The sequence below is a fragment of the Peromyscus eremicus genome, chromosome 9, assembly GCF_949786415.1.
Source record: "Peromyscus eremicus chromosome 9, PerEre_H2_v1, whole genome shotgun sequence".
In the NCBI taxonomy this organism is placed as follows: domain Eukaryota; kingdom Metazoa; phylum Chordata; class Mammalia; order Rodentia; family Cricetidae; genus Peromyscus; species Peromyscus eremicus.
The window spans coordinates 84,947,375-84,975,005 of NC_081425.1; the positions used below are offsets into that span (position 1 = coordinate 84,947,375).

The 27,631-nt window shown below is 48.1% G+C and overlaps 1 protein-coding gene across 2 annotated transcripts in view; it reads left to right on the forward strand.

Annotated features, from left to right (window-relative positions):
- Positions 1-27,631, forward strand: part of Cacna1d (calcium voltage-gated channel subunit alpha1 D) — a 304,192-nt gene that overhangs the window by 232,362 nt on the left and 44,199 nt on the right. For both annotated transcript variants that reach the window (XM_059273955.1, XM_059273957.1), the window contains 10 exons: positions 3,280-3,339; positions 5,487-5,593; positions 7,505-7,592; positions 8,890-8,997; positions 9,081-9,133; positions 10,941-11,087; positions 13,166-13,367; positions 15,759-15,917; positions 17,419-17,529; positions 23,307-23,390. In XM_059273955.1, coding sequence (XP_059129938.1) covers positions 3,280-3,339; positions 5,487-5,593; positions 7,505-7,592; positions 8,890-8,997; positions 9,081-9,133; positions 10,941-11,087; positions 13,166-13,367; positions 15,759-15,917; positions 17,419-17,529; positions 23,307-23,390 — 1,119 coding nt within the window. The remainder of the gene's footprint in view (positions 1-3,279; positions 3,340-5,486; positions 5,594-7,504; positions 7,593-8,889; positions 8,998-9,080; positions 9,134-10,940; positions 11,088-13,165; positions 13,368-15,758; positions 15,918-17,418; positions 17,530-23,306; positions 23,391-27,631) is intronic.

Consider the following 27,631-nt stretch of genomic DNA (forward strand, 5'->3'; position numbering starts at 1 on the left):
CATTGAGGTTTCCCTTTCCCCATTAGAGGCACAGTGATGGCTCCTGAGAGGTTTGGGTCTAAGGCGAGAAGGTGAACTTGAGCCCCAGCATGCCATAGGTCCAGGACCTCTGCCCTTGGGTTAGTGAAAAGAGTTCCTTCTTATGTAGCATTTACATGAGGCTGCTCATCTACTCCACTGATGAGAAACACGGGTCAGGGAGAAGATGTGAGGGCAAGTTGAAAGGGGCAACAGGTGCTGGTTAAATTTTCAATTATTCACCCAATGTTATAGCTTATGGATGGTGCCACGGATGCATCTGTGTTAGAAGTTGGTTGTTTCTAAGTGAGTCTTTGCTTCGCGATCTCTTTCTTAGCAGTTCATCTAACTCAGTCCTGAAGAAACTTCAAAGACATATTCAGACAGCCTTGGGCCTGTCAGGTGACCACCAAGGCACTGCCCTGGAAAGAGGCAGCAGGGGCACAAGATTGTCAGAGGTGCCTGTCTCTTTCTGCACATCAGATCAATAGGGACTTTAGGATTAAGACACATCAGCCAATCAGTGCCCCCAGCTTTGTCTTGATAATCACACCCTCATACTGTAGCGCCCCATTTCTGGTTCCTGGCAAACCTGTTGTCAATGAGAGGGTGCTGTTAGGAGACAATGAAAAGGATTTTCTGTAGTGCGAATTCTCATTGGTCTAATAATAGAAACCTGGAGCCAGATATTGGGGTAAATGCTGAAAGATCAGAGAAGTAAAAGAGCCAGCCACTAGAGAGACTTCTTACCTCTCAGAATCCTCTGACTGAAAGGGGCCAAGCTCCTGTCTCCACCCCACCTTATCACTTCCTCTTTCTGCCCAGCCATATCACTTCCTGTTTCCTCCTCCCAAGTGCTGAGATTAAAGGTGTGTGCCTCCCAAGTACTGGGATCAAAGGCATGAGATCCCAAGTGCTGGGATTAAAGGTGTGTGCCTCCCAAGTACTGGGATCAAAGGCATGAGATCCCAAGTGCTGAGATTAAAGGTGTGTGCCTCCCAAGTACTGGGATCAAAGGCATGAGATCCCAAGTGCTGGGATAAAAGGTGTGTGCCGCCTCTGATGGCCAGCTCAGCACTCTGATATCCAGGCAAACTTTATTTGTTAGAGCACAAACAAAATAGCACCATAACTTTCCCCTGTGGCTCAGATGGAGATGAAGACACCAAGCTTGCCCCAGTCCACCCTCACAGACAAGGCTTTGATTTAGAGATCCTCAAGGCTATCTTCATTTAGGCATTCCAGTGGAATGAACACCCCTCTGTCATTGAGTTCCATCATGAAAATGAAGCTTGAGGCAGAAAATGTGTTTGGAGACAAATCATGGTATCACAGGTCGGGAGCCAGTCCAGGCTAAGTGTCTACCAGTAGCGGATTTGCGTTTCTTCTTATCGTAGCCTCTTTCCCATGCATTTGTTGTCCTGTTTCCCCTGTCTCTTTACAGATGTACCTATGTGTGTGTGTTGCTGTTCTAATACTGCAGCGTTTCATTGGAACGGTAGCTGAGTTTTTAATGAACGGGAAATAAAAGCTGTGTGAAGAAAGTAGTCTAAGAACTTGGATTGGCCCCTGGGCACCACGTCAGCATGACTGCCTGAGGAGGGAATAAGGGAAAGGGGGTGGAAGCCTGATAGTCCACAGTTACACGGAACTGCTCTAGCAGTGGCTAGGAGCCCAGAAGTGGGAAGTTTTTAGGCGAGAACTGCTGTGGACCCCCCACTTCCGTGGAAGAGAGGCACAGGTCCCTCTAATATAGAGGAGGGGCAGTGTGTGCTCCAGCGGTGGCTACAACCAAGGGAGGAGACATAATGGAAAGAGTTACTCTTGACTGAAAAGAGTAAGCCTAACTGGTCTCTCCAGACCTTCCAACACTGATACCTTCAGTTCTCAAAACCATAGACGGTCCGGCAAGATGGGTCAGCAGGTAAAGACACTGGCCACGTGCCTGACCACCTGAGTTCAATCCCAGGGACTCATGGTGGAAGGAGAGGATCGATAGCTAAAAGTTGTCCTCTGACCTCTGTACATATACTATGGTATGTGCATGTGTCACAGACAGTAGATAGATAGGTAAGAAGGTACGTGGGTGGGTGGATGGATGGATGGATGGATGGATGGATGGATGGATAGATAGATAGATAGATAGATAGATAGATAGATAGATAGATAGATAGATAGATAGATAGAGACAGACAGACATGCAATAAAGCTACAGCACACCATTTCCATGAGATCAGCACCCAGGACAGGCTTGTGTACTGACAGTCTTGGCTGCCATCTTTCTGGTTGAGAGGCATGGGGTCAACAACACACTATGAGTAACCTTGTTGAAATGATCAGACTTCACTTCCCTTGCCTCTGAGTCTTCATGGCTCTGAAAGAAATCAAGAGCTTTGCATCAGGAACTCACAAGACTCTTCTAGATAATAGGTGATATTCAGGAATGCTGGTAGAGCAGCCTATACTAAAAATTAAAACTCTAGGTCAGTCTATTCTTTGCACGGGCCCAGAAAGGCAAGGATCAGTCTTGGGAGAAAGCAGAGTGAGATATAGAATGTGGCAGGAGGAAGACACCAAGTACAAACCATGCCTCACAAACTGAGCCATCCTGGCGTATGAGGGTCAGGTAGGGAGATCACGTGATAATTAAATTGTCCTGGGTCCACAGGAACATACGAAACTTTCTGATTTGATTTGATGTCATTAGCTTCTATTTATTTATGTTTTAAATATTTAAAATGTTAACCTTTATGGTGCTTGGAATAGATCCCAAGCCTCAAGCTCAGTTAGCAAGAGCCTCTACTACTACATTATACTCTCGGCCTCACCACTAATATTTCTTCACCAATCTGAAGCACAGCTAGACGGCAGCGTATTTCATTTAGCCAAGTTCAAAACTGCAAAACATGTATGATTCTCATTCATCAGGGGCTACAGCACTAGTAGTTCACCCAGAGGGGAGGTTATTAACACAGGACTTTCAGAAAGCAGCCCCTGTGGGCCAGGATAGGAGCACAAGAAGTCGGCCTGAGCAGGTAAAGGAAGCAAGGCTCCCCAACATTTCTTGGTGGTCACAAAGAGGAGCCGTGCATGAGGGAAGTGGGCCCTTCGTGTATCTCAGCCCTCCCAAGGGAGAAGCAGGATTGTCCCTCTTGGGAGAAGGGTCTCTGGCCACAAGTTGGGGGTTCTGCGCATGGGCAGGGATCTGCCACCGCTTGTTGGGGGTGCCTTGTTCTGATTGCCACATGTTGTGCCTTGCAGATACTGGGTTACTTTGACTATGCTTTCACAGCCATCTTTACGGTTGAGATCCTGTTAAAGGTAACGCGTTTCTCCTTGACCTCCTCTGCTAAGGCGGCCGCAGCGGTAACGGGTGCATTCTTTGCCTCCCTTCCAGGTGCTAGGTTATGCAGACTATGTCTTCACAGGCACTTTTGCGTTTGAGATCATTTTGAAGGTAACGGGCCGGCCAGCCGTGTGACTGAGGCCCGCTCCCGTGCCAGGCACAGGAGAGATGCGTGAAGTGCTTTGAACTTTTTTTTTCTTCTGTGATCAAGCTAAACTTTTTTTTTTAACTACAGGATTTTTTTTCCCTGTGATCATTCCAATGTGTTTTTGCAGTTTTTCTTTAACCTTTGAGTGCGTGTTGGAGCTACTTTGGCTTCACAGTCTAGTTGGAATTATATTTTGTTCTTTAAAAAAAAAAAAACCCTCTGAGATGTATTGACTACTAACGGATACAGCACTCTGCGTGAACTTTCTTCTCCCCTTCCTGACATCAGAGTAAGAGGAAAAGCACTCATGCTATGGCAGGAACCACCCTCTCCTTGCTCTTGGGACTATGCTGTGGTCCCTGTGTCCTTGAATAGTAACATGCTATTTGCTTGCAATGGGTCTTGCAAGATGAGTTGGGTCTACTTGTGTGGAGATGTCCTGTATCTGTTTTGATGGCATGGGCTTACATCTGCACACACCGAGGAAAGTGTACCTGAATGTACTGCCCATACATGACCTAACAGGTGACATCGTGTGTGCTGTGTCCCGACTGTGAGCACCCCAGGGGGACGGACGTTCCTTCCTAGATGCTCAGAGGTCTGGAGACACAGCAGAGGGGCTCAGAGCCTCCAGGAGTTGGACTTTCTGATTTGATTGTTACAGCCAATTCCTTGTGGGAAGAAGCTGAGAAATGAAGAGCGTTAACTATAGTTGTCTTTAAAGTATTCTGAAGTTTATGTGTGCATCTTTTAAAAAGATGTACTTTGTATTGGGCTACGGGGGAACTTGGGCTCCTCACAAAATCTTCTATTGATGAAACCTCAATTAATATGGACAGGGAGTGGCCACTTTGTGACATTGATAATGATGAGTTCAAAACCACCCACCCCAAATATGTTCAACTCTGTTTCAAATCTTATAAGAATTTGAGTTTTGTTTTGTTTTTGTTTGTTTGTTTGTTTGTTTGCCTGAATGTAAGCCAGGGGGTTCAATTTTGGTCCTCTGACCATCACGGCGGAGCAGAGTGGTGGCCAAGGCTTATGGCCCTGTGGTAAGGCTGTGCCACACAGCATGCAGGGTCCCTACCCCAGGTTCTCTTTGCTGCCTCTCCCTCAAGCAGAATTAAGGAGCATTGTTCCACCAGATCTATTAGCCTGGTGACTTGAGATTTTGCTTTACCGTCTGCCTTTCTGAATTGTGAAGTGAGTGCACATACTCCTGGGCTCTGGGGGCCAATGAAATCCTGGGTTATTGAACGCTGTATTTTTTCAATCTGGAGAACTTGGCCATTGAACTCTTCTCGTGGCCAGCAGAAACCTCACTGGAGCACCCACTACACGCGCTCCTGCTGTACAAGCCGTTTAACGTGAGAACGAGCCTGGCTTCCCGTAACAAAAGCCTCTTTGCTTGCTACACTTGATATTGTCGAGTGACTTGACTCGGGAGAGATGGGAATTGGAAGCTGGGGCAACCAAGTTAAGGGGGAAAGGACCCTAGGAGTGCAGGAGCCAGGGGCCGCCCCTAGCTTCCCCTGAGAGGGTTTAATGAAAACCGTTGGTGCTCCGTGACCTTAGAGCGGCTGACCCAGGCCAGCACTGTACAGGTAAGCTCAGCGAGGCCGTGATAGCATTCTCCCAAGCGTGGTCCTGTGCAGTCTCTCCTGAGGCAGGCTCTTTGGACATGCCAGAGCTCTGTTCTTGTTTGAGTTCTGTCATCTGAATAGACCCTGGACTGACCTCTTCAAAAGTTTCCCTTCAGTCAGCTACCCCTTTCCATTTCTTCTGACTTATTTTGAAGTAGGTTGCATGGTCACTCAGCCCTGTTGCTTAGCATTTGTCTTCCTTACGGGCAGTCATTAATAAAGTCGTACTTGACTGTCAAGATTTTGTGAAGAGCCCAGGCTTTCTGTTTGGTTGGTTTTGGACCCTGGAGGGGAGGAGGAAAAAGTAAATGACGCATGATTCTGTTTACAGATGACAACTTTTGGAGCTTTCCTGCATAAAGGGGCTTTCTGCAGGAACTACTTCAATTTGCTGGACATGCTGGTTGTTGGAGTGTCTCTGGTGTCGTTTGGGATTCAGTAAGTATTCATGGGTCAGTAGAAAGAATTATCCGTAGGGAACTGGAACCTAATTCCCTCAAGCTGGGTGCCGTCTGATGATTACAGGCAGGATGGCTTTTACCTTGCCCCATGCCAGAAAGTGCTGGGGCCTGTGCTTTCCTATTTCTGTCTTGTTTGTTTTTCTTGTACCTACTGCTAGGTTGAGTTTATTCTTCTCTTTGAAACTGGCTTTCAACAGTAGATGAAAGACATCTTGACTAGAGGAGAGTAAACTGCGTTGCTCTCAGGCCTGGTCCAAGACTCCGGGCATCCTCTCTCAGGGTGGCGTATTTCTTTCACTGCAGGAAGAGCTTGGCCTTGGCGATCTCTCGGGACCCCTTCCACTTCCTGTGTTTGCAGGACACAGCTGCTGTGGCCTTTGGGGGGCATTTAAGAGTGTCTGGTGGGGCTGAGTGCGGCCTTTTTACCCTGTGCAGTACCTAGGACAGTCAACCATGGTTACATCTTCTGTGACCTGGCTTCACTCTCCTGCTGGCCTGTGAGCATCTCTGCTCTGGAGCTGCCTGGCAGTACCCCAGTGTGAGCACACATGTACATCACAAGCCCCTTAGCCAAAGGTGCCTGGAGAGGACTGTAAGTGGGCCACAGTGAAGCCAGGGAACTAGACCCCTCTGTGGGAAGAAAGACAGTTTGAGCATCAAATGGCTGGGCTGTCTCTGGGGTGGGGGTGGGGGCAGAGAACAATGGCTGGAAGGAACAGCTTGTCAGTTTTATGGGAACAGGTAGCAGCAGGAGGGGGGGCGGTGCAGGCCAGAACAGCCTGAGAATTAGCATGGGGGCTTTGGTCTGTTGCAGGCTGTTTGGGTTAATCAGGAACTAGATGCCCTCTGCCTGAGGGAGTTGACCATGGGGGCAGATAAGGGAAGTAGTGGCTTTTGCTGACAAATAGAAACCACTTCTGAGGAATGCTAAATTTAGGTTTTTGTTTACTGGGTGGCAATCCTTCTGCTTAGCCGGTCAGAGTCCCGGTGAGCCCAGGCTTTCCGTGAGAACACTATCAGCACTACTGTCGTTTGAGGGGCCTGCTTTGGACCCGACAAGGCCCCGGGATTCCTGCCTGGAATTGCCTGCCTTGTCTCTTCCAGCTGCTGCCTGGGGAAGGAAATGCTGGATCGGTTTCCCAGTAGAACCTTCAATCTAGTCTCTTCACAACTCTCACCAACCCCCAAACTGTCCCTGCTCTTTCCAGCTTTCCCTCTTGCACACTTCCTCCCAAGCCTTCTTGCACACTTCCTCCCAAGCCGGGGTTACAACCACCCCCAACGGATTAACCCAAGCAGCCTGCAACAGCTCAAAGCCCTCGCGATAACTCTTAGGCTGTTCTGGCCCACACCTGTTCCCATAAAACCGACAAGGCTTTTCCTGCCACCTGATGCAACCTGCCCGAGAGGCCTTCCCAGCTACCCCGAAGGTCGTGCCCCACCTTCCCTTCCTTGGAGGAGCACACCGCCTTTCCCCACACCCGAGTGTGTGCTGCTGAGGGAGGTGTTACCCATCCCTCCTACCAGATTGAACCTCTCAGAGACCAGAAAAGCCCTAGCACAGGTCCCCAAACTTAAACACCGAAGTCTAAATGTCAGGAAACTAGTGTTTACATCAACATAATGAGGTAAGTCTGTAAATGCCTCTGTAAAGGCAAGCTATGTGCCTGAGGTAGAGCCTCTGCCAGGGCCCCCGAGTTCCCTCAGGGGGCAGGAGGCCAGCTTGGTGGCAGAAAGGAGCAGGTCTTGCTGAAGTCCTGAAGAGAGACTACGGTTATGTAGTGTCATTCAAGAGACGGTCACAGGAAGCAGCTGATGATCTCAAGGCTCCTATCTGGCCGTAACTCATGTCGCTTGCTTTCTTACCGTTACCTCTGTCCTCCCTCAGATCCAGCGCCATCTCCGTGGTGAAGATTCTCAGGGTCTTGAGGGTCTTGAGGCCCCTCAGAGCAATCAACAGAGCAAAAGGGCTTAAGGTATTGACCCCTCTCCTTTGAGGGGGGCTGGCTTGGGCTGGGGCTGGCTGCGGTTGCTAACTGTCCTAGTCCAAAGATGAGCTGAGGCTCCAAGTGGGACCTTTCCACCAAAAAAGGCTGCCTCTGCCTAGCACTGTCTTTCTAAATGTGAAAGATGGCTCAGCAGGTAAGAGCACTTGCTGCCCAAGCATTGGGGCCTGCGTTCAAATCCCAGGCCTATTTAAAAAGCCCTGCATGTCCCTCACACTCTTGTAACCTCAGTGCTATGTGTGCAGTGGCTGAGACACAAGGGGCTTCCTGGTGGCCGTCCTTGCTCTGAGTCCCCTGAGAGACCCCCCCATCTCAAGAATATAAAGTAGAGGCTGATAGAGCAGGACATACCGTGTCCTTCTCTACTTGTCTCACATGAACAGGCGTGCACATGGGGGCCTGTATCCACATAACATGTGTAACACATAACACACATACACAGCAAAATTACCTTTGCTTTGTTAATTGGAGATGATGGTCATTATAATTACAATAACGATTTGTTACTTCTTTATCAACAGTATTTCTTTGTGTTTATTAAGTTGTAAATCATTCTCATATGGATTATACAGCAGGCCAAAGGGTTGTTGTCTCTATAAGAGCTTTCTGGGATAGGGGTCTTGTTGAGCCTATGTGCAGGTGGTGTTTCTCTCAATTAAACCAAACTCTTTAGAGGAAGCCCAAGAAAAGACACTGAAAAAAGTGTTCTTGGGCTGGGGCTGGAGAGATGGCTCAGTGGTTAAGAGTACTGTTTGTTCTTCCAGTAACCACATGGTGGCTCACAACCGTCTGTAATGAGATCTGGCGCCCTTTTTTGGCCTGAAGACATACATGCAGACTGAATACTGTATACATAATACATAAATAAATTTTTTTAAGTATTTTTGGACCAGGGAACGGCTCAGTGGGTTAAGGCACTTAGCCTGATGACCCAGTTGATTCTCTGGGATCCATGTGCAAGGAGAGAACCAGCTCCTGCATGTTGTCCTCTGGCTTACACACACACACACACACACACACACACACACACGTATGCATGCACACACACACAATAAATAAATGTAATAAAAATAAAAGTGCACGTCATAATGAACCCAGTACTTATGCAACAGGTAACCAGGAAAACAAAGCATGGGGTTAGAACAGTTAGAAATTCATATCAAAATGCAACCAAGCATAGAAGCCCTGGCCTGGTGTTAACTTCTCCCTTGATTAAAACCAAGAAGTGGGGCGTCAGCCTTCCATCCTCTCTCTGTCCTCTCCCCAGCACGTTGTCCAGTGTGTCTTTGTGGCCATCCGAACCATCGGCAACATCATGATCGTCACCACCCTGCTCCAGTTCATGTTTGCATGCATCGGGGTCCAGTTGTTCAAGGTAGGGGTACCCTCTCGCCCAGGGCTGGAGTTGGTTTCCATCAGAAAAGCCCGTATTTGACTCTCCATCTGCTCTGTATCCAGGGGAAGTTCTATCGATGCACAGACGAAGCCAAAAGTAACCCTGAAGAGTGCAGGTGGGTATCCCGAGAGCTGGCTAGGGAATTTGAAAGAATAGCAAGCCTCACGGATTGACTCATGTTAGCATTTCAGGGCCTTTTGTCAGGGAATGAGAGGCCTGCCCACTCAACTCATGCCTGGAAGGATAGTGATTTGACTTTTGTTGTTTATGTTTTCAAGTCCAGGTGAAACTCAAGTAAAGTGGGACCATGATTCATTATTGTTTAGCCAGCATCTCTAAGGTTTAACACATTTTTATCATCCTCAAAGAATGAGTAGCTGGCTCTAGCTGTTTAGTATAGATCTTATAAACTGGGGGGAGGAGTCCCAAAAGAACATTGACCAAGGGCCACCAGTATCTCTCCTGCCATCCAAGTGGACTTTGAATGGTATTCTCCCAAGCCAGGCTTACAGCTCAGTTCCCAGTGTTCAGGAGTGGGCTACCCTCTTCTAGAAGACTTGGCAGACTTCTGTGCTCCTTGTTCCTAGTGCCCACATTTTGGACATATTTCTGTTCACAACAGCAGCAGCAGAGAAACAGCAAGAAACGCTCACATCTTATAATCCAAGATGTTCAGTTAATATGGAATGTTTGCAGTCCATGCATGCATTGCTCAGAGCTTAAGGCTACAGAAAATCTGTGTCCCTGACCTTTTAGAGTTACATTTGGCTGGGGTCTAGCTGCTTGCCCTGTATGCATTGGTTTGGGTTTTCTTGAACAAATGATGTGGCCATGGGGCATCGGATACAATCTGCCTATGACTACATGCGGCTCCAGGGATGCTGTTGGCCTGGGCTGAGGGACGCAGAGCACCCCCTCCAAGCTGCTTAGTGCAGCCACAGAGTGGTGTCGTGGGCCCTTCCTCTAGCTGACTATTGCTGTGAAATGTCAGTGAGAGGTTTTATCTCATGGGTTCCTTCCACAAGTCCATTTCTGTAAGAAATGGTGTGTGACAGCAATCACAGAAGTCTTTTGGAAAGAAAATTGAGAATATCAATGGTCTGAAAAGGAACAGATTTGTTGAAACTAGAATGTGGATAAGCATATACCTTTGCTTGCTTCTCAGAGTCTGTGGAATTCTGTGGCCAAAATATTGATTCTTCCACATGTATTTGTAGCCCCTCTTACATGAGGAACTTTTACTGTTATTTATTAAGTGGCACAGTGTTATTCATTAAGTGGTGCTATTTTACCATTTGAGAAAAGCCAAAAGCCACGAGATACAACAAAACCCACTAGGTACAACAAAACCCACTATAAGAGTTTGTTAAGGGAAGGGAACAGAAGGGATGTGCTTAGGCCTATGGAAAAATCATGCAGGAAGAGGAGGAGGGATATGCGGAACCCGCTTTTATAGATTTCCCCCCTCCCCCCACAGATGTGCATATGGGCTTACATAGCTACGCCATGCATGCGCATAGATTACATGTTACACTGCACAAAAATTACGTGATCACTCAGGGCCTGGATTACATAGGACGTAAGGCCCTGGGATGACTAAGCATTTTGCCAGCCAGTGTGCGGTCATGGTCATGGGGGAGTGGCTAGGAATTCTAACATTTACTGTTTGGGCATGTCTAACTGCTAACAGATGCACACTGGATCTCTAGCCACCCCTGCCCTGGAGAGTGCACTTTGCACTAGTCATGACTGGAGACTTACTCGAGGTATAGAGCAGATCAAATGTGGAGGAGAAAGGGAGAAACTCCATCTGGGCTGTGTGGGGTGTGTGTGTGTGTGACCTGGCTGGGGCTACATATGGTGTTCTGAACCAGTTCTGTCCTATGTGAAGCCAAGATGACTCTATCTCCTTTCTCCTCTAGGGGGCTTTTCATTCTCTATAAGGATGGCGATGTCGACAGTCCTGTGGTCCGTGAGAGGATCTGGCAGAACAGTGATTTCAATTTTGATAATGTCCTTTCAGCCATGATGGCGCTCTTCACAGTCTCAACTTTTGAGGGCTGGCCTGCGTGAGTATAAAGGATATCCAGTCTCCCTAGGAGGTACCTACTTGCTCCTTGGGGACTCTGGGCTGTCGTCCTTCCAGGAGAGGGGTTCTACTTTGATCTTCACAGCTGGCAAGCTTGCCTGTGACTAACTTTGGGCATGATTTCTTGCCCACCGTGGCTCCTCCATCTGAACAGGCAGGTGTTAAACGTCTGTGTCTTACTTCTGGCTTCAGATGTGAAAGGCCGGGGCAGCCTCTCTCTGTGTGGTTAAGGAGGACCTAAGAGGCATTTGCTGTACAGACTGCGGTTGGTAGATGCCCTTCTTGTGTTCTTAAAGAGGATTTGACAGCATCCAAACTGTCCTTCATTCACTCATCATGGTACATAATGAGCACTGATGTGTGCCAGGCATGGACAGATGCTACCTTGCCGTTTCTTTCATGAAGGTGCTCAAACACTCATTCATAAATTATGCCTTTGATATCAACTCCATGCAACATGTTGTGTTAGGTGGCGTGGAGGAAATCACATGACCATGGCACTGGTCCTCCCTCAGATCCTAGAGCTAATAGAAATATCACATAATCATACCTAGTATGGAATGGGGTCTGGCGGAATGGCTGGGATCAGGGTGAATTAGAGTACCAGAACATAAAGAAGAAAGACAATAAAAGGCAAAGGGGCATCTGTAGCACCCTGTTGGCTTCCTTCAGGTGGGTCACGCCCAGAGGAGCTTGCAAGCGCCCAAACAGGCTCCTGCTGGTTGCCAGGGCTCTCGGGTGGCGGTGAAGGACGTTCTCAGAAACTTCTGTGGACAGCTGAGTAACGTTCGCCTCCTAGGAAGCTGATCTAGGAGAAAAGGTGTGGAGGAAGAGCGAGACACTGTGGTGATGTAAGGTTTGGGACACCATGCCTCAGTGAGCCATTGGGGCAGCTGACAGGATGTGATTCAGCCTAGGGCTTGGAGCTACAAGGACCTGAGCCCAGCTCTGGACTCTGCCCCTGAGGACTGTGACCTTGGCACTTAGATGCCTTTCTGACCATCGACAAGAAGGGGATGGCAGTAACACCTGCCCTTCTAGGGAGAAGGAAAGATGGAAAGAGGGGCCGTGTGAGCTTTTGCACATGGGGTGAGGTCAGGAAGGACTGATTGTATTAGAGGAGGTTAGCTGAAATTGGGTGGTTTATGGTAATGTTCTTCTTTGTAAGAGTTCTGTCTGACATTAGAGTGTAGATGTAACCAACCGTCTTATTAAATAAGAAACACAGAGCCAATACAGAGATGAAAGCCAAGTGGTCAGAGCAATAGCTAAGAGCTAAAAACCTTACCCTTCACTGTCACTGTTGCCCTACCTCTCCAAAAGAGACCTACTTTCTGTGTGTCTGTCTTTTTATAGTGTTTCTGTTCTGCCTTCTCATTGGTTGTAAACCCAACCACATGACCTCCTAGTCACTGCCTGTCTGTACAGACCTCCAGGTCTTCTATGGTTGGTATTGAGATTAAAGGCATGTGTCTCCAATGCTGGCTGTGTCCTTGAACACACAGAGATCTACCTAGCTCTGCATACCAAGTGCTGAGATTAAAGGCGTGCACCACAACCGCCCAGCTTCTGTGATGGCTTGCTAATAGCTCTGACCCCCGGGGAACTTTATTTATTAACATACAAATCACATTTCAGTAGAAATAAAATATCACTATACTAGAGTGTCCCTTAATTTATTTAAACCTTGTTTGGGTACTGGGTGTCTGTCAGTGCACACAGTTTTCAGCTCCTTCAATATATCAGTGTGATGCTCCTTATCTCTTATCTGTTAATAGAAGTTGGTGTTGTTGACTGTTTGTGAAATCCTTTTGATTTTTTTAGTTCTCCAGATAGTCTCTGGATGATTATATCTGGGCAATCCCTCATCTATTTACTAGCTATCTGGGCCTAAGGCTGAAGATGCCTCAGTGACCAGGCTGTGTTCAGAGACCTTGATGCCTGCCCGTCCCATGACTGTGCAGAGGAATTCTGGGAGCATCTGGTGGGGCAGTGGGCTGGGCGTGCTGCTTGAACTGTGGGGTTGGCAGGTTCTCACCCAGTTTTCCTGTTTTCCAGGTTGCTGTATAAAGCCATTGACTCGAACGGAGAGAATGTTGGTCCCGTCTACAACTACCGTGTGGAGATCTCCATCTTCTTCATCATCTACATCATCATTGTTGCCTTCTTCATGATGAACATCTTTGTGGGCTTCGTCATCGTCACCTTCCAGGAACAAGGAGAAAAAGAGTATAAGAACTGTGAGCTCGACAAAAATCAGGTTAAAGTCACACACTCTTCGTGCTTCTGTCCCTCAAGCAAGAGCAGAGCACCTCCTCTTCAGTGGCTTTTTCTTCACAGAGGAGAGGGTTCACCCCAGCTCAGGCCCTGTTCAGAGCACACCATCAGCCATGTTGAGTCTCTGCAGAGGTGGTCACCAGACCCAGAATAGACTATGACTGGGGAAACCAATCCCCAAGCTTGTGGTGAGGGGTCAGAGAACACCAAGGCCACAACCCATGATCATGGCTGACCAATGATGGTTTAGACTCCTGTATGGCACTGTGACCCAGAGCCAGAAATCACTCACTAACTCACTCACTCACTCACTCACTCACTCACTCACTCACTCACTCATTCACTCCAACTTGCACAGTCCCCACGGAGAGGCCCTTTGATATCTGCTTGCTGCAGACTTTCTTCATCTTGCTGCTATTGATGTTATAAGCTGATCCTTCTTGTTTGTGCTCCCCGGGCACAACTTTGGGGCAAGGAGCAGAATCCCTGGCCTCTACCCACTCAATGCACTGGCATCCCCTTCCTCCAGTAGGAAGCCAAAACATTCCCAGAGATTGCCAGAGGTCTTCCGGGGACCACAGTTGCCTTCAATCAAAATAAGCTGTCATTTAGTAGGAAGAGTCAGAAACTTTGAACTTGGCACTAAAGTTTTTCGGGCATTGTTCATCTCCCTCCCTGTTTTAGCTGACCTGGTAGAAGTAGGAGCCTTGGCTCTCACTGTGTGATAAAGCAAGGAAACCAAGAGCCTGTGCTCTGGCCCTGCTCTGCCTGTACCTGCTCAGTGACATTAAGTACATCGCTGCTCCTGGAGTCTTGGCCCCTTATCTCATTTAGAGGTTGTTTATGAAGGCATGAAGGAGTTTACCCCTTAGACATTCTCTTGAACCTTTAGCATATGAGTTCGAAAGTCTGTTTCAAGGGTTTTCCTCTGTCTTCTGCCAGACACATCTCTGCTTTTATGGTAATGTGGTGAGCAAGAATGATCTGGCAGTGAGGGCTTCCTGCAGTAGTGGCCATGGTGTTTTGAGGTACCTCTGCCCAGGTGGCAACTGTGACCACATGTGAGGGCATGCTGACTTGGTTTGTGGAAGAACTTTGCTATGTCAGAGTGTCCTTGCAGACTCTACCAGTGATAATCTGGAGGAAATCTGGCTTATTTCTTTGCCTACCCATAGAAGACAAGAGTGAAGACCGGGCTAGGTAAACCATGCAGAGTTGGTGTTACATGTGTGTGGGAACCTAAAGTCCCAAACAGGCTTGAATCTGGTGTCCCTAGAGTCAGAGTGACACTGAGTTCCAAACACAGAGAACTCATCTGCCGCCTGCTGTGTCTGGAGTGAAGGCAGAGAGGAGGGGGAGGGAGGTAAGGACAGAGGGGGTTGGAGGAAGGGGTGGAGGGAGGGATGGAGGCAGGAGCAAGCCTGGAGGCCAACTGGAGGCTCCCTCTCAGCTTGCTCCAAAAAGGAACTGGTATCTGTCCCAGAGTAAGTAGGACAGTGGTCTGTTTAGAGCCAAACTTAGTTCAGTCTCACCATCATTACTAACCATTCTCTGGAGATGCTGAGGAGAGCATGGTAAGCTCCCACTCCCATAAGACTGGACAGGCGTCTTCTGTGAATCTGCTAGAGTGTCCAGAGAGCTTCCAGCCTCAGAAGGTAAACTCGGCCTCTATGCTTCTTGAAGATTCCATGCCTGTCCTTAGCTGGCCTCCTCTTCTGGAGGACAACACAGGCAGACCTGGCATCACCACCTACTGGCAGAGAAAGGCCCTGACAAGGCTTGGTTCAAGCCCCCCACTCCCACCCCCACCCCTTGCCTCAGAGACACTGCAAGAGTCTCAGCAGAAGCTGCATGGGCTCTGCCTTCAAGTCTGAGCCAGCACAGTGGCTCTTCTACCTGCTTCTTGAAGTTACCACCAGTGTGGGGGGCCAGCCCCCCACTTATTTACCCCAGGAACTCTTGAGGAATGAGGGATAAGAGACTTAGTTAGAGAGTTAAGAAGCAGAGAGAAACACAGGATAGACTCGGGTGGGCCTGGATCCTTATCCAAACGGGCCCAGAACTTTATTCCAAAGGTCTGTTTATAACAATGCCAAGGGGTGGAGCAAAAGACCTCCCCCTTGCCCGTTATAGTCACCTGGCACCCAGGCCCACGGTCCAATCAATCTCTTATGCAGTCCTGCTAGGTACAGGCACTAGGAAACCTAGTGGGCTCTAACACACAAGGCAAATTCCAGGTCCTACCAGAGACTCACTGTTGTTCACGGTCATTTCCTTGAGGGCCAAGGTGAGCTCCTCTAGGCAGATGACCAGTTTGTGCTCCTTCCCTGGAAGCTCTCAAAACCCCTGTGTTTGCCCCTTTCTACCATTGCAGCGCCAGTGTGTTGAATATGCCTTGAAAGCACGCCCCTTAAGGAGATACATCCCCAAGAACCCCTACCAGTACAAGTTCTGGTATGTGGTGAACTCCTCGCCTTTTGAATACATGATGTTCGTCCTCATCATGCTCAACACACTCTGCCTGGCCATGCAGGTAAATATGGAGATCACTGTGGCGACCAAGTCTAGGTGTGCCACCCAGCCCTGTACCCCCAGATCCTGAGGGTGACATGTTCCATCTCCAAGAGAAGGGGTTTGACTTTCTGACAAGCCTGGATTGTAGTGTGGTCACAGTTTCACTCTGCCTGACCGTTGTCATGGTAGACACATAAGGTCACTTACGTTTGGCTCTCTCTGGGTGATAGAGCTGTGGGGAGTGCTTCCACGGAGCCTGTGTGTGGTATTCAGTCTGGATCCTGGGACCCAAGGGTGGCTGAGTACCAAAGCCTGATGCCACACAGGCCTCAGCTTCTGTCCTTACCAGCTGGTGGTCTTGAGAATCTTACCCTGAGCCATACTTTACGAGTAATGTGGGAAATCTTCCATGCCTACCTCAAGCCAAAGGATTTGGCTGAATTATTCAAGTCTGGCACTTTGAAATTATTTTTAGATTTTTTTTAAATTTAATTTTATGTGTATGAGTGTTCTGCTGCTGTGTGTGCCTGGTGCCCGCAGAAGTCAGAAGAGGGGTTTTAATCCCCTAGTACTGGAGTTACAGATGGTTGTGAGCCATCATGTGGGTGCTGGGAACCGAACCCAGGTCCTCTGTAAGAGCAAGTGCTGTTAACCTTTGAGCCATCTCTCCAGCCTTCATGTCTGATACTGTGGTCTAGACCTGTCACAGTGGTTCTCATGTTACATTTCTGCTTCAAGGGACTCCCAGTGTGGTAGTGCAAGATTTGATAGTTTTCTGAAATGTCGACCTGAATTCCAGTGACTTCTTGCTGACCCTGACCAAGTCAGATTGCAGAGCAGTGTCGACAGTGACCCTTTGAGCAGTTACTGTCGGATAGCTATGACACTGGGTCGGGAAGCAAGAACCAAGCTCTACAACCAGAGTCTGCCCAGGCTTGAAGAACTCAAGCCAATCAAACCCCCAGTTCTTTGTATTAGACAGGTCTATAGTCAAACACACATTTTCAGACACGTTCTTAAAGTTAAAAATGAAAAGGTCTGTGTGTTGATCTAGGGGAAGGTGTAAAGCCTAGGTAATACCACCTTTAATAAGACATAAACCTAAATAGTATAAGATTTATCACTAATCGAATTCTACCTTTATCTGTAGACATTTAGGTGGTGTCTGCAATGTGTTAGTCAAGGACCCGAGCATCATCCCCAACAGAGAAAGGGTGACTCCCCCTTACCTTGAACTGAAAGAATGGACATGTTATTTCCTCCATCGTCCAATCATTCTCATCATGTTGTGGACAGACACACACACACACACACACACACACACACACACACACACACACACACACCATGTTTTGTGGAAATTCACCATATGGCCTTGCAGTACTGGGTTGAGTTGCTGGGAGAGGATGCTGTACTGGAGGGTGGGAAATGCCCCCAGGGTGCAGATGGCAGGGGACCTCCCATTATAAGGATGTGAGATCATGAAACTTTGACAGCACTACGTCTGCCTTTATCCACAGCACTACGAGCAGTCTAAGATGTTCAATGATGCCATGGACATTCTGAACATGGTCTTCACGGGGGTGTTCACTGTTGAGATGGTTTTGAAAGTCATCGCATTTAAGCCCAAGGTAAGTTGCTGGATCTGCTTTGCAGAGGCTGCTGTTGAATGACCAGAGAAGGACCTGCTTCCATTTAGCCTTGTGTTGCTGAATTATGCTGAACTGTTCTGGTAGCTAAGTAGGTTACCACCTGAGAACACTAAAATCTGATTAGGACGTCTGTATACATATGGGAAAATAAATGGGTAAAACCAAAACCTTATGAAAACAATTCTGAGAAAAAGAGAGGAGAGAATTGGGAATTTGTAGGCTGGTTATCACTGTAAACCCTGGTTCTCTGTTTTTGAATAGCATGTCGTGCTGTCTCAGGAAAATGCAGCTCATTATCTGAGCACTGGGGGAGTGTCTGATAATCATCAGAAAGAGTTTGACCCTGATTTCACTCTGAGATCTCTAGCACGAAGACAGCTTCTATTTGTGGCTGGTCTGTAGCTTCCTTTTTACCTTTTATGGAAAGTTCTGGGACCTTCTTACTGCTACACCATCTTTTGTTTGTTGGATTTAGAAAAGCTTCACTTGTTTGTAAGGAAATGAGGCATGAACTATGTTACACCGTGTTGAAGGAATGATTGCATTGTGCCTTCTTTGGGAAGGAGTCAGTCCAGCCCCACAAAGCCCAAAGGCTGTGGTGTTGTGACAAGCCATGTCGCTTGGCATCAAGGAGCACAACATTGAGACATCTGAATCTGATCTGCAGTCCATCACAGCTTACTTCACTGCCCCCCACCACTCTTTCCTCCTCTGTGCTATGAGGAGACTCACAGTCCAGTTGCTGGGGGCTCTTGTGGAGAGTGCATGTTTAACCTTCAGGGTTTTAAGGGTGCCTGGCACGTAGCACCGTGCTGGAGACTGGTACTGGCACCATTACACCATCACCACTACCTTCAAGCAGCAGTGTTCCTTCGCTCTAAAGCGCTGGACTGAGCAGCTGAGATGAGCTGACTTGGCCAGGGAGGGGTGAGGGGGTTGGGGAGGGGTGGTCTCCTTCCTAGCATAGACCCTAACTCTCAGAAGAGAGAGTGACAGAGCCTGGTGCCTAGGTGTTTGTACTCTGTGTGGAGTAGCCAACAAATAGGGTACAGCTTCAGAAATGGTTGGTTTCATGTACTCTACAGTTATCCAGAATTTGAATTCCAGCCTGTTCCTTTCTTTAATTTGAAGTAATTCTTAGGCAATCTTTAATCGGATCTTTGCGGACCAAAAAGAAAGGACATTTGTAAGTGATTAATTGGGGTGATTGCCGTGGGGTCAAATTTGGCACCTTACGCATGGCCAGATGTTACGTACTGTGACTTGTCCATACCTACCTACATATACATTCCCTCCTTTTCCAAATTCATCAGAACTTCCTTGGGGACCTTGGTTTGCTTCTCTTTTGCCTATACTTCTTTGAACAATATCTGTCTGAACTGATGGGAAAGGTTGCAGAGTCAGAACGTGGAAAGTTCTTGAGAAATGTACGTGGAACAGTCCCATGGATCATTTCCCAGCAACTCTGTGCCATGTCTTCCTGTGCCTGGTGATTAAGCTTCTGCACTTTTTCAAAACATGTGCAGGCGGAGGAGAACACACACACCCCACAGCATGTGAGCATGTGAGAGTGTGTGTTTATGTGTGTGCATACGTGTGTGCCTATGTGTGTGAGTATATGAGAGTGTGCATCTGTGCACATACCCTCTAAGGCCAGTGCATCAATGGCTTGTAGCACATTGCTTGGCCCAGTGAGTTTCCAAGCCTGGGAGGAGCGTCCAGCGTCATGTGAACGGATAGGTAACATGGTCACACAACAGAAGCTAACTTGCAGTCAGTGCTAATAGATCAGAGCATTTAAATGGTGATTTCTACCAACAAGTGCACTGCTTTGTAGATTTGCTCAGCGAGGTGTTTTCATGGCCCCAGATGACCTCAGATTATAATCCAGAGAACCTTTCCAATAACAGCAGCGTCCTTGCTCTTGAAGAGCAGTGTTGCTGTGATGGCTTATATCACTTTGTGCCAGACAGTGAAGGGAGAATGGATTCACCAAGACACCGCTCTCTTTCCTGATGTCTCTCCTGGCCTTTAAACACCATTCTTCTCATTGGTGAGCACTAGCCAAACCATGTGAGAGTGTTTTCTTACAGAGTAGCTGGGGAGGGTCCCTCTGTCCTAGTTAGTCAGGTCAACAGGCTACCTCTCTAACCTTATGCACCCCGGGACCCAGCCCTTGAAATGGTGCCACCACATTCAGGGTAGGCTTTTTTCACTTCGGTTAACCAGCCAAGAAAATTGCTCCTAAGCTTGCCAACAGGCCAAGCTAATCCAGATAGTTCCTCATTGAGCTGCTCTTCTCGGGTGAGTCTAGGTTATGTTCAATTGACAATTAAAACTAGCAGTCTACAGAGCGAGTTCCAGGACAGCAGGGCTATTCAGGGAAACCCTGTCTCAAGAAAAACAAAACAAAGCAAAAACAAACAACCAAAAACTAACCAACTAGCACAGTAACTTAAATGTCAGAGTCAGAAATATTTCTGAATAATAAAAGCCATTACATGTGGCTGGCTGACATGTTCTTTTCAGGCATGTAGAAGCTGAAGAAGGGAAGGAAGGAAGCCAGGGAGGGAGGGAGGGAAGGAGGAAGGGAAAAAAAAAGATTTGGTTGCTGGCTTCCCTTGAGAGGCCCTGGCTTCAGAGCTCAGTTATGGAAGAGTATGGCGCCCCTTCAGCCGGGAGGGTAGGTGGGAATGGGCCCGGTGTGTGGAACCGTGGTGTCTTCAGTGCAGGAAGGGTGAGGAGCTGAGTCATGCTGCCAAGGCAGTGGTTTCATGAAATAGGAGGTTGCTAAACAGGGAAGCAGTGTGTGGGAAGAAAGGGAGGGCTGGCATTTCTGCCTCCCCTGGACTGTCAGCACCACCTGGCCCGAGCCTTGAACCCCGGCCCCTTGTACCATGAAACCTCCTATGATGCAGACATCAACCTTTAGTCTGAGCTGTAAGGATTTGGGCACCATTTTGGAACTGTGGAAGATTTTCTTAATCTGTCAGATTTCTTTCTTTCTTTTTTTTTTTTGTTGGTTCGTTTGTTTGCTTGTTTGTTTGTTTTTCCAGACAGGGTTTCTCTGTGTAGTTTTGGAGCCTGTCCTGGATCTCGCTCTGTAGACCAGGCTGGCCTCGAACTCACAGAAATCGGCCTGGCTCTGCCTCCCGAGTGCTGGGATTAAAGGCGTGCCCCACCGCCACCCGGCTAATCTGTCAGATTTCTTAAAAGTTCCCAGAGTGTTAGGCCCTTACCTTGCTGATTCTAAGGGATGTTATCCACCACAGTGTACCAGAAAAGGATCCATGAAGATTGTCTTATACACAGACAGGGATGACCCAGAGTGGGAAAACACTGATCATTGTGGGAATAGAACAGGGCTGCAAGAGGGGTTGCTACGCAATGCACATGAGTGAGGTATGGCTGACGTCCTGCAGATCCACCAGGCAAGATTAGAGAACAGCAGAGCATGTACTACAGGGCCAGTCAGGAAGTAAGGGAAAGGACTCAGTCTTTGGCTCTATGTTTTGTAGTCTAAGCGTTGGATTGAGGAATACATTCCACCTAGTAGGAAGGTCTGTGAAAACAAGGGAAGGACCTGTTTGTCAGCAGAGTCTGCAAGGATGCTACTGACCAGAGAACTGCTATTACTCACTTGCCACAGTCTGCATAATTTAAAAAGACTCTGTAATGCTGGAGGCAGCCTGTGACCCAGCTGCCCTGTGTGTCAGGACCTGGCCTTGGGAAGGAAGCAGAAGGCTTTCTTATATCATGGAGCCTGCCCTTTGTCCTGCCTCTGACCACATGTTTCACGTCACAAGTCCATACCTCAGGGATGCCTGTCTTCTCTCTGTTTGGCCAGCTGAGAATCCTGTATTCATGAGAAGCAAGCTAGGGAAATGGGAGCTGTACTTTTAAGCAGACATTCCTGGTGGATTGGCCGTGGGACAGTTTGTCATCTCCTTGAAGTCTCTGAGAGAACTGTGAGCAGCAGCCAGGAAGCGGCAAGTGTAAGAGACACCATGGCTGTAGCGGAGAGACCAGGAGTAGATCAGAAGTCACTGGCGTTGGGTCTGGGAGTCATTGTCAACAGTACCAAAGGGAAGCAGTGAGTGTCAGTCAGAATGAATGACTTCCTGTCGAGGGGCCGGAGTGCCGTTAGTAGTAAATAGAAAGACATCCAGCTCCAGTTGTTAGGAGTCAACATGCCCACCTTTCCCATAGTGCAACAGAAGGCCGTGGTTCTGCAGAGGCTTCCCCTAGCCCTGCATTTGGTCACAGGCTTCTGGGCCTTGACACTTCAAAACACCTCCTGTTCTGTTTTTCTTGATTCGTCTGTAAATGTACCCACTGTTCACATGCTGAGACTCTCTTTCTAGAATTCAGACCTGGATTTTTTATTCTTGAAACATGCTCTCCCTTTTCAAGGTAGAGGTTGGCTTACAGACAAATCTTGACAGTATAGCCCTGGCAACTGGAAGCTTCCGGCGCTGTACACAATGTAACCACCACCTCCAGTGTGGCTTCCTAGGGGGTGTTGGGAGCCAGCAGGCACCAGTTAAGCATGTAGTGTGAAGGTCTTCGAAGGCATAAACCACCCAGAATATACATCTACATTTGAAAGTCACAAGGGCATTAGAGCCGACATAGATACAAGGACCTGAAAACTGGGAAGCAGGAAAAACTAGGGTATGAATTTGTGGAGAAAGACATGGCCATGTCTCAAACGCTGACTGGATTCAAGGCTCTGGGTGGCTGACAGGGTTGGTGGAAGGCTTTGGAGTGGTAGACCTTCTGGATGAAGGTGTCAGAAAGGTGCAGTCAATATGATAGAGTATAGACAGTCAGAAGGACCTGGAAAGCTCCATGAAGGAGCTGGCATTTGTCTGAGCTCAAAGGAGGAAGTGGATTTGAGCCGATTAAGGTCAGGGGAATTACAGGGGTATCAGGAGATGGGAAAGAGCCGGGGAGGTTGTTGGGGGTTCTAGAAGAGTCCGCTTATCCTGGAGGATGGAAAGAGCAGAGAAAAGCAAGGGATGAAGTAGAAGGAGGCCATTGGCCATCTGAGATCTTTGAAGCATCCCCTTCATCCTTCAGCGTTCTGTTTCCCTCCACAGAACCTGCCTTGGCTTGTCTTTATTCCACAGTCAAGAGTTTCTCTGCTCAGAGCTCTACCATGAGGCTCTGGGCATCGCTCTGCCCGTCTCCCTATGAGCTATGACCTTTAGATGAGTCTCCCTGTGTCCTCTAAGGCAAGAGCTCTTGGGAATCCTGCTGCACTGCGTGGCCTGTGATCTTTGCTGGACTACTGAGGATAGGGGGAGGCTGACAGTCTGGTGGCTTGAAGTGAGAAAACAGAAATGAAGGGCACCTGGGGACTCTTGGAAGTATGGGGGAGCCTCACTCTTTCCTCAGTTCATGAGGGTTTGGGTGGACACTCTGGGTATCAGGGCAAGGTTACCCTCTATCTGCCCAGGGCCATACGTCTGTGGTGTGTGTGTGTGTGTGTGTATGTGTGTGTGTGTGTGTGTGTGTGTGTGTGTGTGTCCGACCATTCTTACTCATGCCCCCCTCTCACACACACAGGAGCACAACCACTCCTCTGTCCCTTTCCACCAGTTGACAGTATTGTTGTCTCCCCTTTGGCTTTCCTGACCCCTTCCCTGGTTGCTATGGGTGCTGTGGGGACTCGGATGTGTCCCCTCATATGATCCATGTGATGTTCCCTTCATAAGTGCTCATAAACATCTGCCCCTGCCTGCTCTGTCCAGGGGTATTTTAGTGACGCCTGGAACACGTTTGACTCCCTCATCGTAATCGGCAGCATTATAGACGTGGCCCTCAGCGAAGCCGACGTAAGTATGCACCTGTGTGGCCTGCGTCCTCTCTCTCCTGTCTGCACATTCTCCTCCCTGCCCTGATGTGGCATCACCTGGACAAGTCACAGATCCCAGTCACACTTGATCGGAAACTAGACATTTCCTCACAGAGGCTGTGGGGAAGAACCTTCTAGAGTAGAGCCTTAGCCCAAGGCCTCTGCAGACACAAATCACCTTTGCAGGGCTGACTCTCTGGCACCATTGACCCCAGGCACTAGTAGGCAAGGTAAGATAGGGTGTCTCTGGTTGTTGTTCCATTTGCTCTGTCGAAATCCATCCAAAGTGACGTTATCTATGACATGTTTGTCTTGGGGCGATTTTTCAAGTGGTCCAGTGGCATATTGTTAACGGTGTCCTTTTCTTCTCTTTTCCTGTTGTGCTTCCTGTCCTCTGTGGCTTCTGAATGCTTGCCTAACAGCACTATTTCACTGATGCATGGAACACTTTTGATGCCTTAATTGTTGTTGGTAGCGTCGTTGATATTGCTATAACTGAAGTGAACGTAAGTAGCAAACTTGGCGTCCCTTGATGTGATTGTGTTCATTAATTCTGACACAGAAGAGACTTGAGAAGGGCCACCCATCAATCTCCATGGGCATAACAATTGCAGGCACTAACTCATTTTAAAAGACGGAAGTCAGTTTGCAGTCTCCCATCCCTCGTCCGTCAGTTCCCCTAAAGAAACGGAGACACAAGCATAGAACTGCCACTTTGAAACGAAGACAACTGTTTTTAAAAGATCGTACTCAAGTCTTAATGGTGCTGTCACTCTCTAGCTGGGTAACCTTAGCAGAGCTCCTGACTGCTTCGCGTTCCAGTTTTTTCCAGCTATAGGATGGAGTTAGTAACGTGTGCCTTGTATACCCACATGGTTCTGTGGTGGCACAGGAGACCCCTACAGCCATGCCTGGCTTTGAGGTCGTTGCCGCCACTGTCCTCCTAGCTATGAGCCTGCTCTGAGTCTAGCTGATGACACTGGCCCTTAATCCCCCAAAGAGTGTTGCTGGTATGTGTCAGGAGAGAATCAGCGCCCTCTTTGTGACGTGCAGTTTACGCGTGACAAGTGAGCACGTACGGAATAGGTAGAGCAAGCCCCCGCCACAGGCAGTCTGACGACTCAAACCTCTTCAGAGCTGGAGAAGGGGAGCACCAGCTTCCTCAAGGGAAGGTCAGAGGCAGGCAGCCAAGGGCCCTGTCCACTGGCCAGTACCAAGTTCATCAGCAGGCTTTAGTGGATGTCAGTGTGTATGTCCCCCAAGGCGGAGCTTGGGGAAGTGACGTTGTGTGGTGTCGGTTTTTGCTCTGTGTTGCCGGGTCCAGTGCTCCCTCCTGCGCCCCCAGTGCTCTGCTCTGCCTGGCTGACACGTGCAGGGCTGAGAACTGTCAGGTCCATCCTGGTGCCCAGACGGCCTGTACCAAATGGGAACAGTGATATTCCTTGATACCCCCCATGCAGCCAGGCTGACTTTAGTCCGTATGGATGGTTGGACAGCCACCAACCTGGCAGTTCCAGCCCTACCTCAAACTTAACTTATTGGACTCAGGTTTTGATTTCCTCACTTAGAGGTCCAGCAGAGTGAGTATATCTGCTGGGAATAAAATTGTGTAAATATCTGTGAAAATACTTATTAAAATAGTGGGTTATGAAGACACACTCTTATTCATGCAGTTTTCCTGTGTACTGTGTAAAATGGACTGTAAGACATTACCATGGCCACCAGAGTATGATGTAAGCCCCCTCACACCAAGATCCATGATATGCTGTGTCAAGATACTGAGATGACATTTCACTAGGCCTGGCCTGAGTACACACATCCCCCATCCTCCTTAAGCTGAGACTTCCATAAATTCAACTTTACAAGACATATGCTATAGGCAGCTATAAAATTGCCATTCATGATATGTAAATGGCATCTGGGTGTAAAATAATCTGGTGTTATTGCAAGAACAAGAGGACCCTCCCTTGGCTGTCATGTGGCATGACATCTGACTGCTTTAATCATCTCAAGGCATGTGAAGTATCTATGACGTGTATCAAGGAACTTCCCATGGGTCAGAAACAACCTATGATAGATGTTGACATACCATAAGTTGTTGTCTTAACAGACTTTTTAGGTGCTATGAGCCAGAGGTTATAAACTTTCATTTTCTGGGTACCAGGATGTAGCTGAGGCTTGTTTACAGCTAGACACCCAGCTTTCTCATGCTGCCTACCTGCTGGCTAGCTAGTATGACTTGGTACACTCAGAGGCAACACCTGCTTCATGGGCTGTGAGCTGGCCCCGCTCCTCAACTCTGGCTTGGCCTTGCCTGTCAGTGTCTCGGGATGGTCCTACTTCTCTGTGGATGGGGAAGGTCTATGCTTGAGTGTCTAGTTAGCAGTTTATGTCAAATGTCTGTGCAAGGCCTCTTTCGTGATATCCAGCTTTGGTTGAAGATTCACGGAGGGGAATATTTCCAGTTCCCAAACCTGCTGTCAATCAATGACCTTTCCCCGGCTAGCTGTATTCTGAGACCAAACACTCCTTAGCCTTGGCCTTGGCAGTTTTCCACCCGGGGTTACCTACGGAGATCTGTGATTGTCCACTGTCCCTAGATGCAAAGGTTATGCTCCCTGTTCATTTATTCCATCTTCAGCACCAGTTTTACTGGGCATCTATTGCTTGTAGGCCTGGAGCTAGACTCTGGGAATAATCAGCAATTTTAAAAAACAAAAAGACAGAACATTCTTATTCTCTGACGTTACAAATATTTCAGGATGGGAATATTTATTCCTACATGCTCCCTCTACACACACACACAGTTCCCCAGGAGAGCAACGCATGTCACATCCCCAGTGGCCTTGACTCCTGATGTCCAGCATCAACTGAGCATGAGTACCCATGGTCCATTGTTGGCTGGTTTGAGTTGCCATTATCATCATCATCATCATCATCATCATCATCATCGTGTTTTGTGATGTTTAACCTGCCATGCTCTCTCCCCCAGACTCTGTTGATCTTCCTTTTCTGTCGCCTAATTGATTTTTCATGTTGGTTTTATTTTTAGAAAATTGTAGCGGCAAGTATATATAATCATATATACGGTGAAGTCGTTAAGCAAAAGCACTCCTAGAGACTGTATACTTGGTTTCTGCTTTCCACCTCTGGTGTTTCACTGAGTTCCACAGGACTTGCTAAGGATCATCCGTGGCCATCTAAACTGTTACTTCTCCCATGAGTCCTTGTCCCTGACCAGGACCTGGGTGCAGGCTTGCTTGGTCAGTCACACTGGCTCTTTGACTTGCTAACACAGCCTTCCAGAATGAATGATCTGGCCTGGAAAATGAGAACTCTAGCTTGTTTGTAGTCTTTGCAACAACAACAACAAAATGTTGATGGCCCTTTGCATTGTCCTGGTTGCATGCTCACCTGGCCCTTGCCATCTCTCTGTCCTCTCCATGCTCTCCACCCTGTTTGTCCATGGTGTGACGGCTTTCCTGGCCCTGTCCCCCATCACCTTTGGTTGTCATATCACCCAGCTGCTGAAATGGTGGATGACACCTGAGAGCCTTACTTTGCTTTCTCTTTGGTGCCTGTTTGTTCTTTGAGTTCTGAAAGGATCGAGCAACAACTTTTCTGGCCCAGGGATGGCTGTTGCTGACATTTAGTCTTTTTCCATCCCATTGTTGCCCGGAAGAGAGTGGTCTTGTTTAGAAACTGCGACTGCAGGAGCTCACTCTCAGATCCCAAGAGTTGTTGCTGCCTTGTGAAGTGCCCGGCTTAGACACTGTCTCCACCATTTCATTCAGCTCATTGTCAGGATGAGGTGTAACAGTTCAGCTCTCAACTCCACGTGGTAGCTGGGGACCAGGCTGAGGAACGTGCGTGACCTTGTAATAGCAGAACCTACTGAAGCTGCCTGTTCCAAATCTTTAGGTGACAGTGAAATTCTATTGAACATGGATCACCCAGGTCCTTGAGGCCATTCTTGAAAAGAAAGGCCAGACTTTCCTCTGCTTCAGGTCCTCCAGTGTTATCCACGGGTGATCTAAAAAGTTGAGCATAGTGCAGGTCACTAATCCCCTTCACCAGTCCTCTACCTTTCCATTCCCAATGCTCCTCTATCCGTTAGAAAGAAGATAGAGGTGGAGTTTAATCCCCTTGCATCCAAATTCTGATCCCCAATCACCTCCCAAAGGCTCTACACAGCTGTAACAGCCCAAGTGGGCTTTTCTA